Here is an 18,312-nt window from a genome sequence, read left to right as displayed (position 1 = left end):
TGTTTTAATTAAAGCTCTTGATAATTAGATACTTGATACTTATGTATCTTAGAGACTAGAAAGTTTTATTTTCCTAAGTATTCTGCCAGTACTTTCTAGTTTACAATTTAATTTTCCTGTACCACCCTTATTACTTCATTAGCATTTCATTGCCTACCAATATGCTTATTAATGGACTGATTATTTAAGGACGATAGGCTAAAAACTTGCTCTCAGAACAGCTGCAGGTTCTCCTTGAGCTATCCTCTCTTGCTTTCCTATTACTTACAGCTGTAAGAGCATTAGAATTAAAACATTCTGAAAGATTTCATAAGGGACTATTTAATGTCTTACAGTGGAGACATGCTACAGATCTATTCACTGAGATCATATTTGCCGGTCTCTGGAATAGACTTTGTTTGCTATTTATTAGCAAGTTATTTAACAAAATTCTATAAAATTGTGAAACTATTTCATGAAAAATTGGTATAGCATCTCAAAAAAAAATGAAACAAGGTCTCTGATACCTTTTATTACTTGCAGCCTTGTAGTCCCAAGCCATGCTTTAGGGTTGGAACATACAGCATGTTTTATACATCTCTTCTCATTACTTCTATTCATGCCTTTTTTCTGTAACATATATCCTTTAAACAACCTTACATTTGATCTCATAATTTGCATTTGTTAATGCATCACAATGTATTTGGGTATTATTAAAATATGTTAATACACAAAAATGATAGCTGGAAACATTTAAGCAAGAAAGCGAATACGCTAAGAAGTTCTGTGCCTGAAGCAAGAGCATGCTCTCCTGTCTCCATCTATTGATCATTATACAGAGTCTGCATTTCCCCTGATCTCCGTGTGATATGTCCCAGTGCAGCCCACTACACTGAGCCTGCAACTGGGCTTCAAAGTGTGGGAGTTTTGGAAAGCTTCACCTGACTGCGAATCGAGTCGCAGAATTCATTGCCAGATAAGCAGGGAGACAATAGAAGCTGATGGAGAGAGCAAAGGGGATGTGTGACTGCACAGAGAGGTGAAGGTGGAAAGAAGAGAGACTTGGAGAGCTAGGAAAAATTTGGAGTACCTGGTATCCAAACAGAAGGGACACAGCATCACAAAGCAGAAAAAAAGAAAAAGTAAGGGGGAGAGAATGTAGAGAAGCTAGAAAACAGAAAGAAAAGAAAGAGCCGAGGTTGCGTAGGAGTCTGTGTAGTCCCCAGACACACAGTGTGGTGGTGAAATTCGTCTTCATAAGCCTGGAAATGTTACAGAACTTCTGTAGGAAAAGCACTAAGTTAATGGAGATAAAATGGAGAAATAAGAGCTCACAGGACTAGAATAATAGATGCCTAATACCTTTCGTGTCCCCTGTAGCCAAACGAGAGTGTTCCAAATGCCAAACCACTCTTCTCTGTCAGGCACTTTATAGAGTTTTTCTTTCTTAGGATAATGAGAATCCAAAATGAGAAATCAGAGCACAGACATGTCTCTCTGCCATGGAAAGGGACATGAGCCACAGAGAGGGTTCAGCAAGGGTACTGTGGCTTTACTATTGCCTTTGGATGAGTAAAAAAAGGGGGGAATGGGGGAGATGAAGGACAGGAGGAACCAACAAAGGAGGAGACATAATCCAAATTTCTATTTCTCCCTGAAGCAGCAATTTTTCACAGATCTTTTCCACTGATGGTTTTGAGAAAGGTATATGGAACTAGATCTGGACACAAAAGAAAATTTGCAGTTGTGAAACTGCACAAATGCAAATCTTTTTATCATCCTTTCATAGTAAAATGGCTACTAGAAGTGACCTGAAGAAGTAGCAAAACAATACCTCAAGGAGGGTATTTTACTCATCCCAAGCTTTGCTCCCCATAGGTCACACAGAAATGGCCCACACCTGATGCAACCAGGCTAGGAAAGCATATTTGTAGGAGTTTGTACCTTCCATCAGGAGTCTCTCTTGTTTAATAAAGAAAACCTCAGAGGCCTAAACGATTACAGGAGTTGTTCTGTCATATTCAATCCAGTTCCTGCTAAATCAAAATAAATGACTGCTTGCCAAAGTGGAATGACATGCAAGCAGCACACCCAGTTTCTGGAGACACCAGGAACTAATAGAGCAGAGAGGTGAGTGCTGAGCTCAAAGTGACCCCACAGTAATAAAACCTGAGATAATATATGTGCTACTCAAAAATACAAAGGTGGTTATATCCCTCCACAGATTGCCCACCCCTAGGTGAATGTGCTTTAATGGGGCAGAGGGTGTGTGTTGGACTAGATGATCTCCCGAGGTCCGTTCCAACCCCAACCATTCTGTGATGCTCTTTTTTGGTGAGACAATGCAATAGATGGAAGAGCACAGGAAAGCAGTACATACAATTATAGCTACTACATGAGATTGATGGTTTGGAAAAAGTAGTAGCAAAAGTTTATTAACTAGCAAAAGTTTTCCTGTATTGCTTTTTTCATTATATATACTCAACATGCCTTCATTGTAAGATGCCACATCAAGACCAACATCTCTTTAGAAGCAATGGCCAAATGACAACTGACACCCTACATAAACTGCCTGCCTCTGTACGCCTCCCCCAAAGAATCTTCCTCTCCCAAACTCTTCCTGGCCTCTGCAGTTAATAAAGGGGAAGAACATCATCTGGCTTTGGATTTAATTGAGAATGTAACATGCAACAGAACTTCTCTTTTGCTGCAAATGTGTCCATAAAGATAGCTCCTGTTTTGTACTCTTTACTAAAGCCAGTATTTTAGTCACAAGATGGTGTGCAACAGCACCCATGAGAGCTGTTTCTCTTCTCGACCTCTCCCGTGCTAATGCATAATAAATGCACTCATCTCATAGCAAATACTCAGAAACCTTTTTTATGGAATATGACAATAGCACTGTTCTGTTAGAACCAAATATGCACAAATTAAGCTACTTGTTTGTAGGGGTGGGCTCAGCATCCCTTTCTGTTTATGCCACCCTTTCTAGCAGGTGCCTCCCTAATGAGCGTGGCCAGCTGAGAAAACTTCACCAGCAAATAATACTAGCAAAAAAATTTCCTTTATGCATTATCATCACATACTCATACTCAGCTTTTACAATCATCCACTGAAAATGCACTATTTTTCTTAAATTATTTCCTAATTGTCGGTTTTCTTGCTCCCTGATCCCTTCTGAAATTTCCTATCCTCTAAAAATCCCAGCTTCAGGAGGGAGCTTGGAATTTCCACTATGAATCACTTGCCATTGGAAATGAAAGGAGCGCCCATACTGCTTAGTTATTCAAAAATATGAAGTCCCTAACATATAAAGTTTGGGATTATGGTATTCAGATGTGATATGGCCAAGGAAACAAATGAGTGTATATACTACTCTGGCAGCAATTCCCAAAGTCACACACTACCAGAAAAAAGCACAAGGAAACAGAAAGGGGATAAACTAAGCATTTCCAGCTACAAACTCCTCATGCAGTTAACCTGCATGCTGTAGTCTAGCCACACTCTGTCAGAGCACGGTTGGGTGGGCCATCTTCCCACCTACCAGAAATATCCAAAGTTGTCCAGAATAGAAAAGAAAAAAAATAATGGAAACTCCTATTTGTTATCTGTACAGGTAGAGACTGAGGGCTATTTGACACAAAATTAATTCTACTTTTTTTGTGTATGAGGATTGCTTATACCAAATGTTTGGTAACACGCTATGCACCTTATAGAGGCAGCTACCCACACACAGCTGGTCTCCTACCATCAGGACAGGTGTGGGCTCCAGGGTTTCTCTCATGATGCCATCCTCATTAGTCCATTTCTATACAAGAGAAATCCCAAGTGAAATCTCCACCAACAAAGGAATCAATTTTCCTCTCAGGACTGTTTTGCCACATAAAAAGGCAACCATGTGGTTAGAAACAGGCTAAGGTGTGAAATAATTGGCTCTATATTTGGCCATCAGGCAGATATCACCCCCATCCCATGTTCAAGGCTGCCAGCCATCCCTTCTCCAGCTGAAAAGTCTGGACTCAGCTCTCTGCAGAATGCAATTCTACAGGATTAGAGCAAAATTAGTTCCTCAGGGTATATTTTGCTATTTCTTATTTTTATTGCCATTTCTAGTCACAGAATATGACCTTATTTTGATGGGTACTGTACAAAACAAGCTGCCAAGAAAAATAGGTTCCCAGCTTAGGCATTCCCAACCACTCTCTAGAGAAGGAAATTGTCTAGGATAGCTAGGAAAGAAACTTGGACACCTAAATTAGGCATCTAAAGTTACACATGATGAGACCATGGGTGTAGCTGTGACAGTTTAAAGATCTGAGTGAAGCAGGTTTTTAAGAGACAATGATCTTTAAGCAGAAGAGGGGATATATCTGGGGGGATGGAGCCCAAATAAACAAACTTTCAGACAAACAAACCTTCTCTGAAAACAAGCAGAAAAATTCAAGATTAGAAAACTGTCTTTGGCATTAATGAAATTATGTTAATCAATGGGATAACTTAAGAGAGATTGTAGCTGCCACCATTGAAGTTGGAGAAAATGAGGTAATAAAGACTGATTGCTCAATAAAATACTCCCTCCCCTCCCCCCCCCGCATCTTTCCTATATTATATCAGACTTATGAACTTCAGCTCCCATGCTTGTCTTTTGAAGTTGGGCTCTAGCATCTCCTTTGAGGATAAAGCCTGAAAGGTCAGACACAGAGAGGTTGTTTTCTGAGAAATACTCTTCCGCTGATAATGATCGTGTTCATTAACTTAGTCCATTCAGGGGTACAGCAGCTTTTGGTTTCATCCACATAACATCTATGATGCTATTTTGATTACTATAGTGTGAATTCCTCTCTCCCTCTTATTTGGCAGTTATAAAATAAGCCAAATGAAGGGAAAGAGCATAAAGCAACAACAAAACAGCACTGCTCAGTTGATAGATAGCGATCGTAGTACACCAGAGACCTAGTTGTCAAGGTTTTTGTTAGTGTAATAACAAAAGAGAATGTTAAGGAGTTTGAAGAAAAGACAAGACTGTTGTCTTGAGGGAAAACTTCATACCTTGCAGAAGTGTCCTTAGAGAAAACATAAAGGTACTTGCTTAAAAAAGGAGTTTCACTGGAAGCTCACATGAATGATTTCCAAATCAGAAGTGATAAAGCTACAGGGAGAGTCAGAATCGACCATGAAGGGCCTTGAAACTCAAGACATTCTGGTTTGGCTTTTTTTCTTCCCCCAGGAGCATTTTCAATAGAACTAAATGTGGAAAGAGTGCTTTTTAAAGGCCAGAGAAAATAACATTGAAAGTACTGAAATGACAGACTGGAAATCATAGACATATTATGGAACGTAAATTGGCAAAACTTAAATAGACATACAAGCCTAGGCGATAGAAAGTCACAGGAAAGAAGATAAAGACCATGAGGTCAGCTACTGTAGGTTTTAGGTTGAACTATGTTAGTGGTCAGACATTCATGAAAAGACAGGAGAGGAAAGCACACAAACTTTATTTCAGACAAAAAAACCTCAGTTCAGTAGAAGAGAAGCAAAACCACAAGTTGTCTCCCTGGAGCCACTAGCTGAATTTGTTTGGACTTCAGAATAGTCAGGGATGACCTACAAAATAACTGTGGTCGTGGATATAGAACAGCCTACAAAAATTGGAGTACAGATCTGGAAATTTCTCCAAAATAAAAGAGAGGTTAGAGAGAGAGCAAGCAAAGACAGTCATGGAAAGTAGAGTGGCATGGCACTGTAGCAGGACATCAGTCAGTGACTTCGGAAGTTGCTAAAGTGATAGGCAGGCATATGCAGACTGACATTTGAACAGAAGTCATATGTAAATTTACTGAGAGCCAAGGAGGAAGATACTTTCAGGAGCATGTATGATGAAACAGCAAAAGATGAACTCAGATAAAATTTTCATGAAACTTTGGAGACAAAAGCAATATGGCAGTACTTGGCTTGCTTAGAAGTCAAATGAACACATGTCCATATAGATCCATTTCTTGCTATGTAGGCTGACTCAAATTTTGACCTACATTTTCATTTGAATAAAGCCAAACTGCACAGAAAACTTCTACAGCTGTTTTACTTGATAAAAACTGTGAAAAATCTGTAGAAAGTCAAAGTTAGATCAAACTTTAGTATATGCTTAGGAGCATTTTTGAGAGAAAGCAAGCCTTTTCTTGAGTGTACCTAGCCTTCATTGGAGAAAATGAGGCAGCAGGAAAACAGTTTTACATTTCATTTTTCAAGCTGTGCTCAGAGTCTTCACGCTTTGTCATCTGTCACAGATCAGTTATTATACATCCAAAACACATTGACCCTCTAAGCTAATCCAGATAACTATTAGCTTTTTGATAACGCTTGAAAGTAACACCACACTGTGTTTGTAGTGCTTTTTGGTCAGGATTCTACATTTTTGCACTGCTGTAAGTTGAAGCCATAGATATGGAAACAAAAATACACAGTATAATGGGGAAAAAAATCTTTCTCCAGGCTGATTATTTTTTTGGCTCATGTGAACTGAAGCCAATTTATGATAAGGCTATTAGAAATATGCTTCGCAATGAAACATAGCCCACTCCACCACCGCCATAAACTGACATGTTGACAAGCTATGATACCTTAAACATGCTGGTATCAGTGGATCAGGTGTTCCCCCGTCACTACTAACAGCACTCCACTGGTAAATCTTGCTCACGTTTTATGCTGAGACTTGCTTTCCAGAAAAAAGAGACTATATAAAAAATAAGGTGGAGCCAGGCCACCCATGATAACACAAAGTGAGGACCAGCAGGTGCATTTGGTATACCCAGGCACCTGTCAGCTTCAAGTCCTGGACTGTACCTGACAAGGTAACTGTAAAATAGATAAATTCTACCTGCAGTTGTGGGGCTGAACATGTCAAGGTCTTAAGTTCTGAACCTTATTAACTGTAGAACAGCAGCAAGCATCTCATCTGGAGGCAGAGGGGAAGCTGGTGTCTGGATTGATAATTAGTTTGGTAACCAACAGCTGACCCCCTTGTACTGAATTATGATATATGGGGAATGGGAGTACAGTCCCAGCATTTTTATATGTCCTTGCCTTTTTTGCTTCCCATCTCTTTCTTGGCCACTGTTAAACTTCTGAAACATGGTACAGATCCAATATCCAAAAAGTCTGTCTTGTTTACTCCTTGTTTTCAGTGTCTCTTTATTGGCCAATTCCACAGATAGAAATGTTCCCACAAAGATGTATGAACTTACATGTATTAACTAGATCTTTTGTAGCGTTATCAGTGTATCTGCCACCAGATGGCAACTCCAATGGCAAATTTGTGAATAAATCAGGATAATTAGTTAATTCAGGAGCTTTTGGCCCATCAATATAAATCTTCATGCCACTGCTACTGCTGAAAACAAGAATAACTATGTCCAGTTATTAACAATTTACTCTAGCACAGAACCGTAAATCATTATCACGTCTTTCTTCCCCAGACAAATCATCTTAGCACAGCTTTGTTTTGGCCTGGTAGTTTAAACAATATTATTACTATTGCAGTGTTTTCAGGATGGGAAAAGTGCCCTCCACAGTGTCCACAGAAAACAAACAGGCTCAGCAGTCGCTAGCATATTTCCACTGGCAATGCAAGTAGGATCACAAGAAAATCAAAATCTTGAAAAGAAATTCCTTTTGATATTGTGTGAAAATTGAAGAGGAAATATGAGAGCCTAAGAAAAATTTCTTTTAATGCACCACCTAGAAATATTATTGCACCTGACAGTCATTTACAAGTTTCCTACTGTTTAAATATTTTGCAGATAGAGTTAAATAGACAGAGGTTTCCAATGCATTTGGATTCTGTCTATGCAACCCGGGAAAGGAATTTTCCACTTTGTTCTGCTGAGAAAAATGCAGACGCTGCAGGCTATGGTATCATGTTCAGAGGAACAAGGTGGGTAGGATAGGGCATTAGGCACTATTGTACTCTAGGGAAGAAAGAGCAGACAGGGGCACAATGGAAGCACTTAATTATATTTTAAATGGGCATAGTTCCAAGAATAGGAAAGCCTGTGGTGCTTGTAAAGGATTAAGCAGGGTAATGTGCTTTTTAAGAAGACATAAAGAGGTATGTAATGTGATATGTTTAAGCCTAAATGATTTTTCGTGGAGTCCTCAATGAATGTTTAAGCAGGCATGACTTAGGCCTCTGTAAATCCTCTCTGAATAAATAACTTCCATGAAAATAGAGATTCCTTTGACAAAATGAGATGCAAATTTCATAAGGTATGGCCAAAAAAAAAAATAAATTGAGATACACCAAATACCTAGGAATGATAAAGAAAAAAAAATCTAAAAGTTAATATTCTCCAGAATACTCCAAGCATATGTATGAATACAGCTACCTCCCTGTCCATTTTGATTTGACAGAACAGGAACACAAACAACTGAATGCTTCCCTACCTTCAATTCAGCTCTTCAACTGCTTTTTGCTGCCTTTTGAGAAGGGAAGAGACAATAAGTGGCAGAAAATACCTAAACTGCCTGTGCTGTGCAGGCTGTCTGCTGCTCGAGGTATGTAAAACTCTGCTCTCTCTTCAGGGTAAATCTACCCAGCTGCTCCCTAAGCAGGACTGATGGTGTATATAACTGAGCACTGCGGATGGAATAGGAGCATACACAGGGATATGTGGGCACCTGATTTATGAGAAGAACAGGACCAATAAATATCAAAACCTGAAAACTTACAATGCTGTGATCTTCCCACCTTATTTCTCTTGCCAGCCCTGCCCTCCTGCCAGGAAAAGCAGGTCAAAGCAGTAGATTGCCTGATGCAAAATGGGACTATGCAATCATTGTCATTTGGCTGTATTGTATTTTCACTCACACGGGCACCATTCCCTACGAAGTCACTGTTACAGCAAGTGTACAGTCCTGCTGAGTGAGCGGGATGATCCCCCTCCCTTCCCTCTGTTTGTATCCACATTACTGTTAAACGGCTACTTTCCTCAAAATAAAGAGAGTGCCAGCTCCACTGCAATTTGCAGAATAAAAGCAAGACAAAACTAAAGAACTTTTAAGGTATAACAAAAATGTCTGGCAAAGCCTCTTCTGTGATGGCTACTTGGAAATCTCAGAGAGGGTCCAGCAGGAGTGTTATTAAAGATGAGCACATCCATGTGGTCGTAACATTCTTCCTGCACACCTCTGTCTCATGGTGGTCCCTCCTACCACAGTCTCTTCATTGCCATCAGGCAGCTGGGTGGAAATCCCTTTCCCCGTACCTGTTAGGAAGCATTTGTTCCAGAGTGCCAGCCTCTTTTCAGTTGTCTGGGGGGACAGGACAAGGGGCAATGGCCTCAAGTTGGAGCATAGGAACTTCTGCACCAATACAGGGATGGAGATATTCAAGACCTGTCTGGACACCTACCTGTGCAATCTGTCCTAAGGAACCTGCTTTGGCAGGGGGGTTGGACCCGATGATCTCTTGAGGCCACTTTCAACCCCTACAATTCTGTGATTCTGTTAAAGCTCATCCCTCACTTGGTGCTCCAGAAACATGTGCTGAGGTACCAGCCTCAAAGAATTTGAACAAACTGCTTTTCAGTCATGCTTTAGCGCTGATTAATGGTAGAAAGAAAATGAAGCACAGAGGGAGACCTGTTGGTTTCTCTTGTCCAGGGTTATAATCTGGAGTTAATAGCTCTGATGTGGCCAGTTAAATTTGTTTAAGACTCTGAAGAACATTATGAACTACATAAACAGGCAGAAGGGACCCATGAATTCTTTCCTCTGAAACATTTTCTTTTCTTTTTGAAGTACGTTACAGAGATTATAAACTCTGTGTTTCATCAGCTACCTTTTAAAATATTAATTTTTTTTCCTAAGAATAGCATTTAACATCATGTTCTTCATCTAGCTTTCTTCCAGAGCAGGCCAAATACAACCTCCCAAAAGCTTTTATGTGAACAGCACCTGGCAATTAATCTTTTTCTGTGTCATCTCTTCTTGTAAGGTGAAAGAAGAGGAGAAACTGCACACACATAGGTGGATGTGTTTGTTTATTAGAAATGGGCCTGAGACCTTGAATATTTTAAAACTGGAGGGTGGTTGGGTTGCTTACATGCTGCAACTTGTTTTTTCAACGCCGTCATTTGCAAGTGCTTAGTCCTGGGAAGTAGAGGCATGGAAAATTAAAGAACTCAGATATTTCTGGGTTTGTAGGTTTTAAGACAGCAACTGCCGTGTTTCCAGGAATGAGAAATCAAAGACTGTAATCTGGATTTACCTGCCAGCTTGGTACACTGCTTGGTTTTTTTTCAGCTAAAAGCCATTAGTCAACACAGCTGTGTTTGACGTGCTCTGTTTTTTTGATTCCTCTGAAACCTTTAGCATAACTTGCGATGGCAAACCAGGAGGGCAGCTTTTTTATATACAAAAGGCAAAGCCCAGCTTTATCAGCCCCTTACAAACTGAGCTAGAATATGTTTTCTCAAAAAACCCAATTTCCTCTAGCCTATAAATCTTCAGACTGTCTTTTCTTTTCCTGGCTTTTTCAGCTTATGACTTTTTCTAAAGGGGTTTCAAAAGTGCAGTTCCCCAGGGCCTCTCTTGCCTCTTCTTTCATGCTGTTTAGTTGTTCAGAAGAGAAAATATGATCTCAGTTATACAGAGGGTGGATTAGTGACTTTTAAAACTCCAAAGCATCTCTGTTATTTTGTGATTCTTTTATCATCAAGAGATCGCCAGTGATTTCATCATTCTTTTAAACATACACTTTTCTCTTATGCATTTATATTTAGTGTGAAATCACCAGAAATTACAAGTTTTCCTGGCAAATGGATTTTGGTGGAGGGAAAAGCCAGAGTTTGTCTGGACATCTAGAAGTCTCTAAACCAATATTAAAACAAGTCAACTCTGAATATACAAAGGTAGGTATAAAGTTTCTACACGGTCACTCATTAAGCTATATTTACTCTCATACAGAACACTTCCATTTACTATTGTGGTTAAAAAAGCTGTAGCTGTCAACCAAAAACATGGGAGGGAACTATTGCATTCACAAACATATCTATAAAAATTTACTCCTGTTCTCAAAGTATTTTCCCGCTAATAAACTCACTACAGAAAGTAGCTGTGAGACTCTTATTTAAAGACAGATTGTCTTTTTCTGTCTGCCTCTCTCGAAACATACATGATTCAGAGCTACAACTGAAAGCCAAGGTTTTCAGTGTCAGGAGTTTACAAAAGTAAGTTAATCAATGCCTTGTAATCAAAGTGCATTAAATTTTGTACAGTACATTGCCATATCCTCTGGGGTAAAAACTCCAGTGATCCTATTCCCATTTTACACCCTGACAAATGAATTAATCTCTCATACCTTTAAATCCTTTTCAAAGAAAGCACTCTAGGTACTTACATTTTAAAATGTGGTTGAAAACAAGCTACATAGCTGAGAAGTCCCAATTCTCCATGCTGATGCAATGGGCTTGCAGAAATTGGTACCAGGCATGATCGTTATCAGGGTGCAAATGCTTTTAACTGAGCGAATGTGGTGTTACAGCAGAGCATCTTCAATGGCAAGCAAAATGTAAGTCATACCAGTACCTTTTGAATGCCTGCAGTTGACTCCATGACGTTGTTCTCCGAGCCGTTACTTCTGTTAATCATCCGCCACATTTGGGAATACATGCTGTCCCTCTCAAAAGGATTCATCCCTTTCACTCGGACGTGCTCATAGACTGCAGAGTCCAAGACAGTGCCATAGGGAATATCCGTCTGTCTTGAGAGATCCTGGAGAGACCTTAATTGTGGTGAAGAAAAGAGACACAGGAGACTTGAAGCCACGTTTTCAAGAGGAAGGAGCTGCAGGCATGCAAAGGGCAGCACATAGGAAGGCAGCTGTCAAGCCAGTTTCTTTTTTTGTTTGGTTTTTTCCTTCTTTTTTCTTAAAAGGCAAGCTGAGATTGAAAAATTCTTTTTATGGTTTAAGACACAAGGAGGAATATGAAGTGAAAGGGGGGCATGGAAAAGATGAATATGGGTGAAAAGAGAACGATGGAAGGAGCTGTCAAATGCCGAACATAGGCAAAGGAGAGAAGGGATCACTGCGGTCCCTCCAGCCTTACACAGCAGGTCCAAAAGGACTAACTGCCTACAACAGTACGGTGCCACTGCACACCCTGCTGCCGGGGAGCAGGAGCATCAGCACCAGAACTCCCCAAGTCTAGCCCAAAGCACCCGGTCTGAGTGCTTCTGTGTGCTACTGGGTTACACGGGGAAAAGCAGCTTTTTGGCAGGATTTCTGTGCTGAACTGTGCACCCACTGCACAAAGCAGGGCACATCCTACATTGTTTTCAGCAATAGGAAGATTTTTGTTGTGGTTTCATGAGCTGCCTATTCACCATGGTTCATTTAATCTAGGCCAATAAATTTGCTCTACTTTACATATTATCTAGTCCCCTATTAGCAAGAAAAAATACCGGTCTAGAAGTTTCTAAAACACCACAAAAATGGCTTTGTCAATGCTGCTTTGGACTTAAAAAGGTATATTAGAACACTTTAGTGTCCTTACCTCTTGGCCTTTATTTTCCTGTCCTATAGGACTGCTCTCCTGTATCTTTGTTTCTTTGATGGCATTCATCAAAGTTCAAAAATAATTGCTTAAACCCACTTCAAAATAAGTGCCTAAAACCCGTTACTGCTTTTCTGGCACTAATTAACTGTATAAAGTGAACAAATCTAGTGGATTACATCTAAGGACAAATCAAATATGCAATTGTAAGTTATAAAATCACATTGCAGCCACTGAACATGCAAGTACAATTGTAAGAAACTCATCAAACCCCAAGTTGTTTCTGAAACATGTAAATATAGAGGCAAATGAAAATGGCCCTATGGGGAAGGGGGGAGGGAAAGAATTTTTAGGTGTTCCAGGGATGGCACAGTAATTGGTTTCTCCAGGGAAAGCAATTCACTTACCTATTACACTGTAAAATTACTAAAAAAACCTCAAGACTTTCAAAAGGCCTTCAAGTCATCAGACAGTACACAGAAGGTGGAAGTATGGACAAGGCTACAAAGGAGGAATTTAGAAACATTTCTTGACAACTCAGGATAGCATTAGGAATGTCAACAGTCAGCTAGAGGGGGATCTCAAGGGTTACAGGAACAGCCTTTGCAGAACTAAAAGGCTGAACAAGGTAAGTGTGGACCATTGAAGGGGACAGCAGATACAACTAAGGCTGAGGTTCTCCATTCCTTCATTGCCTCACTCTTACCCAGAAAGGTCTCCCAGGTCTCTCTGACTAAATGGGAAGGTTCAAAGACGCAATGAACAGTAGGTGGTCAGGTAAATCCCCATCAGAAAGGCAGGAATTGATTGAGTGCACTGGACACATAGCAGTCCATGGGACCTGATAGGCTTTATCAAAGTGTGCTGAGAGAGCTGGTCAACGGCCTTGCAAGGCCACCTGATTTAATTTTTGAAAGATGGAGATTGAAGGATATCCTTGACCAATGGAAAAAGGAAATGTCCAGACTGTCTCTGAAAATTAAAAAATGATGGTTCATGGAATTAAGGCTAGTCCTCCAACATCATGGAGTGAGTCCTCTCAGAATAAATTTCTGAGCACACGAAGGAGAAGCCAATTGGGAACTTTCAACATATTTTTGGCAAAGGTAAGTCATACCTGACCAGTTCTACAGTAAAATGACTTGGTGTGCAGACAGACCGAAGAAGTGGATGTAATTTACCTTAACTTTAGCAAGGTTTTCAATACTGCCTCCCACAATACTCTTGTATCCAAATTAGGTCGTAAGGGCTGTCTGGGTAGGAAATCAGATGGATAAATTCCTGGTTGGATAATCACTGACAGAGTAGATCACCTGGAGACTAGTAACAGGTACCACAGAGGTCTAACCCAGGATGTGTTTTTACCAACAACCTAGAGGAGGTGAGTAAACACCTTCTTGTCAAGTTTGCAGCTGACATGATGTTGGGGGACCAGCTGATTGCTCAGGAACAGGCTGTCATTCAGGTGGATGTAGAAATTCTGGAGGAATGGGCCAACAAGAGTGGTGTGAAATTCAGCAAGGACAAACACAAAGCCCTGAACCTGAGGAGGAATAACCCCCTGAAATCACCCAGGCTGGGGCACAGTTCTGCAGAAAGGCACTCTGGTAGACAGCTGTGGGCCTGGGTGAGAATTTCTCCCTACTTCAACATTAGACAGTGTTGTGTGGAAGTGGGTGTATTACTGTTGCATTGGCAGTCTATCTGTCAAACGTTATCACTGATAAAAAGCACTAGATAAATCCAAGATACTATATTCAACACATTCTGTGTTACTGCTGCCAATACACTTCTGCATTTCCTGACAGGGCTCAGAAGTGCAACAAACTGTCACAGGATATATATTGTAATGTCCTGTAATTGCTGTGTTATTTTTCATACATATTTCTAGAAGAGCATACCAAAAGTATTTACCGAGTCTCCAATTTCTAGTGACAACACCTAGCAAAATTGCAATCATTACAAGACTCTGTGCAGCCATATAATTTCTAATATAAATAGCAACAAAGCATTTTTATGAAATATTATTGCTAACTAGTATATAAATGATATGTGTAGCTGCTGCCATAAAACTGTAGTTAGAAACAGCACAAAAGAAAAACAGCTCCTCTGTATATATCTTGTGGCTATAAAAGCAACCTTGCTATTTTCAGAAAGGCAGACCGACATAAGACACAAGCTGCTAGCCCAGAACTGTACTAAAAACAGGTGTGGGAAGCAAGTAAGATTGCCATCACACACAAAGGTATCACCAGCACAGAAATAACAAGGTGGAGAATTATGTCGATGCCTCCAGGAAGACATGTTGTAGCTGCCAAGTCTGCCATTAACTACATTTTGCAGTTCTTTACCAGTTTTGGTGTGCTACCCTACGACACAAGATGCCTCTCAGCTGCTCTGCATCTTTGCACAGTTGTAGGTGCTGCTCTATGCTGAGAAAATGATGGTGAGGAGTAAGAGTGAAGCAAGTATGAGAATGAACTCTACAGATGCGCTAAACACTATTGTCAGCAGTAAACCCCAAACTTTGGTTCCCCATGCTGAGGAGTGAGAAAGATGTTTTGCAGCGTTCGAGGTGACCAATGTGTGCACGGTCCTGCAAAGGCAAGCAGCAAAAATGGAAAAGTCCAATCACATCAGTGACTTCATCGCCTCACACAAACATGTCAAATAGGATCTTCATATATATGACCTCCTTCACAAAGTGCTTTTTATAACCTCCTACTCTACTGGGATGACATCCACAACCTGGCAGACGAGGCACAGAAAAACAAAGAGAAATGACAAACCTTGACAGAACTAATAAAATTACTAAACCATTGAGGATCCTTTTCAGAAGAAAGAATTTTTATAACTACTTTGCCTCCAGCCTGGTTTGTAGGTTACACATTGTCTGAGGTACCTTTATTTCTGGATTAAACAACTCATTCTCTGTTCAGACAAATATATTTTGTGGAGACATAAATCCCCAGTCCCACTACGTTACCTAGTCTCACACACAGCTGTCATACCAGACCTCAAAAATAAGGAAAAAGTATTTGTCAAGTTGATTAATTCCTACAGGGTATCCTTTGATGACCAAATTCTGATACTGTTATCCACACTGGATGGGAATTTAATTTTGCAGTAGTTTTACGAATCTCAGTTAAACTTCCTGCAGAGCAAAGTACATATATAACATGAGTTAGGGAATTATAATCCCACATTTTAAAACATTTATCTCTTTGAATTTCTAATCTTGAAACAATAAGGTTATGAATGATAGAAATTGTTTAAAAATAAACCAGAAAATATGGTTGAAAAAATGGTATAAAATAAAATACCTTTAAGTGAGCTTGCATATAGACAAATTCTACTTGTAGAGAAGTGACCATGCAGTCAGGTCACATTTCATCTTATTTTTTGTTATCACTCTTGAAGCACTGCGAGGAAAAATGTTATGTGTGATCTTTAGGGCAAGTTTTTTTTCTCATTGCAATTACTGGGGTGATAACAATATTAACACATAGCTATTAACTACAATATAGGGCTATTCTGAGCATGAATTGAGTCATTTGAGGATTAATTATTAATAGATACATGTATTTTCTGCATTTGTTGTCTTGTTTAGTATTCTACACCCTAATCAGTTGTCAAGTCACTTCTGTTTTCTGGCTTAGTACAAATGAATTACTTGTAATTAAAAAAAATTATCTCCACTTTCAACTTGAAGAAAAAACCTCATATTAGGATTTGCATATCTTTCTTTCACCAAAGCATACCCTCTTCCATCAATTCAAATCCTGGAGTCAGAACTGGTAACATGTTGGCCATACATGTCAACCTCAAGTGTTTAAAAAGTACACAGAAGACGTAGAAAAAGAAAAGGCCAGCTCCATATAAAGGAATAACCCTATTCCTTTTAGGAATAATACCACTGAGGTCAGAGGCTTGGGCATCAAAGTATCTTTCTAGATATGGGCTACAGATCAATTTCAGCCAGCCCTATTGTTACTTTTGCACAGAAATGTCTGCAAGCAGTAGTCACTAAATTTTAGGAGAAGATAATTGATGACATGGCTTACACTCAAAGTTTTTATTTATGACTAATTCAAAGATTTCATTTAAATTAAAGGATTAATTCACAGGAAAGTTTAGGGAACAGAGCACCGTAAGCCAAGGGATTTGACTGTTGGCAGTGACAGCCGTGTCAGAAACTAGTAATACTGCTCGCTAGCCAGTTTGAAGATCTGGGTGAACCATGTTAGAGGAAAGGTAAAGAATATTCTGGTTTTCAACATAAGGAAATATCTACTCCAATTGCTGCATTTGTGTGTAACCACCCCCTGCAAAAAACTTGCAGGCAGCTGTACTGAGCTGTTTATAGCCTTGAGGACATCTTAGTGCCAAGTGAACCATGGTTTAGGAAAAAAGTTGTGAAAAGAATGCTTAGGGAAAAAAAAGGATGGCAAAAAGCAGGCTTTACCACTATGCCCCTGTTATTCAGAGGCAGAGGTCTCACCTATCAAATAGCATATACTGCTTATGACACAGAATGTAATGTGAACTCATTGTACAGATGGCACAAGACACAGACTCTCCCCTATGTCACATACAACCTAAAGCCTTAGTCAAGATTCCACACTTTCAGAAGTGGATTAGATTTAAACTTGAGACCAGGTAACACCAGCCTTTACATATTATAGATACTTTGACTTCCCCACTACCCACCCTACACCCTCAACTTTCCTGCAAAATTTCCGTGACAGGATGGTGACACCCTCCCTTTTATCCAGGAAAACAGCGCACTGCAATAGTCTGAGTAAAATCAGTCTCTGCCAATGGACTCTAATTCTGTCCTAAAGGAATCATAAAACACAGCAATGGCAATACTGTCTCAGTGATGAAGTTCACAGCATCAGCACCTACAAGAAATAGCTTAAGACCTCCAGATTTATTTGGCATTTACCAAGAAAACCCCCTCTTAATTACCATTCACCCTGTTGCATTTCAGACAGTGATATAAAGATTTAAGGACTGTAGATGTTATGCTTTGCTGCCACAATGCTTTGGCATTTGAAATACTGTCTTGGTTTAAATGTCACCTGCAATGTGGGTCAAATGTGACTAAAAGATGCATCTAGGAACCACTTTATGAATTGTGTGCCTCTACTCCTGATATTGCTTGTTGGCAGAAGACAAAAACCTGAGCTCCCAAAGGTACCGAGGAGATATTTGCTTGGAAAAGGAGATTAACACCCACCTTATTCTTCTTGTCCAAGTTCATTTAAAAATCGTAAAAATTTTATCTCAGTGAGGCAGAGAAAGAGTGAGTTTATACAGCAAAGATCTACTTCAAGACTCTAGGGAAAGGGCACATTTCACTAGTCCTTCCTAATGCATTGCCTGCACAAAATTTTGTATGTTTTTCTTCTCAAAATACACTTCTGGACACTGCATGATGCTGGCTAGGAGGAGTAGCCACCCTTCATACCAGCCGAGAAAGGGAAGCTGCAAGAGCTCTGAGCACAAACTGGCTATGCATCCAAAAGCTGAAATGTGGTAACTGCCAAAGCATTTCATGGAAATGAAATGTGCTGCGGGCTACTTGAATCCTCCTATCTTTCATAAGAGAGATCACAAAGACTGTACCTTTGACAACACACTGTAATATCTGATGCTAGCTGGAAATCTGAAATGAAAACCTACTGACTACTTGTTACATCTGTGCAAGCCCACTGACTGCAATTTCTTTATTTTTTCTGAGTTCTCTGAAGCTGGCTGTGTAGCACTACAAGCAGAA

General features: G+C 39.9%; 1 protein-coding gene across 2 annotated transcripts in view; it reads right to left on the bottom strand.

Annotated features, from left to right (window-relative positions):
* Positions 1 to 18,312, bottom strand: part of GRID2 (glutamate ionotropic receptor delta type subunit 2) — a gene marked incomplete at both ends in the record, with an annotated part of 718,543 nt that overhangs the window by 83,420 nt on the left and 616,811 nt on the right. For both annotated transcript variants that reach the window (XM_084263639.1, XM_084263640.1), the window contains one exon: positions 11,563 to 11,758. In XM_084263639.1, coding sequence (XP_084119765.1) covers positions 11,563 to 11,758 — 196 coding nt within the window. The remainder of the gene's footprint in view (positions 1 to 11,562; positions 11,759 to 18,312) is intronic.

This window comes from Gallinula chloropus, assembly GCF_964237585.1.
Source record: "Gallinula chloropus genome assembly, chromosome: 4".
Lineage (NCBI taxonomy): Eukaryota > Metazoa > Chordata > Aves > Gruiformes > Rallidae > Gallinula > Gallinula chloropus.
The sequence above is the reverse complement of the archived record's forward strand: the minus strand, read 5'-3'. Positions and strand labels throughout refer to the sequence as shown.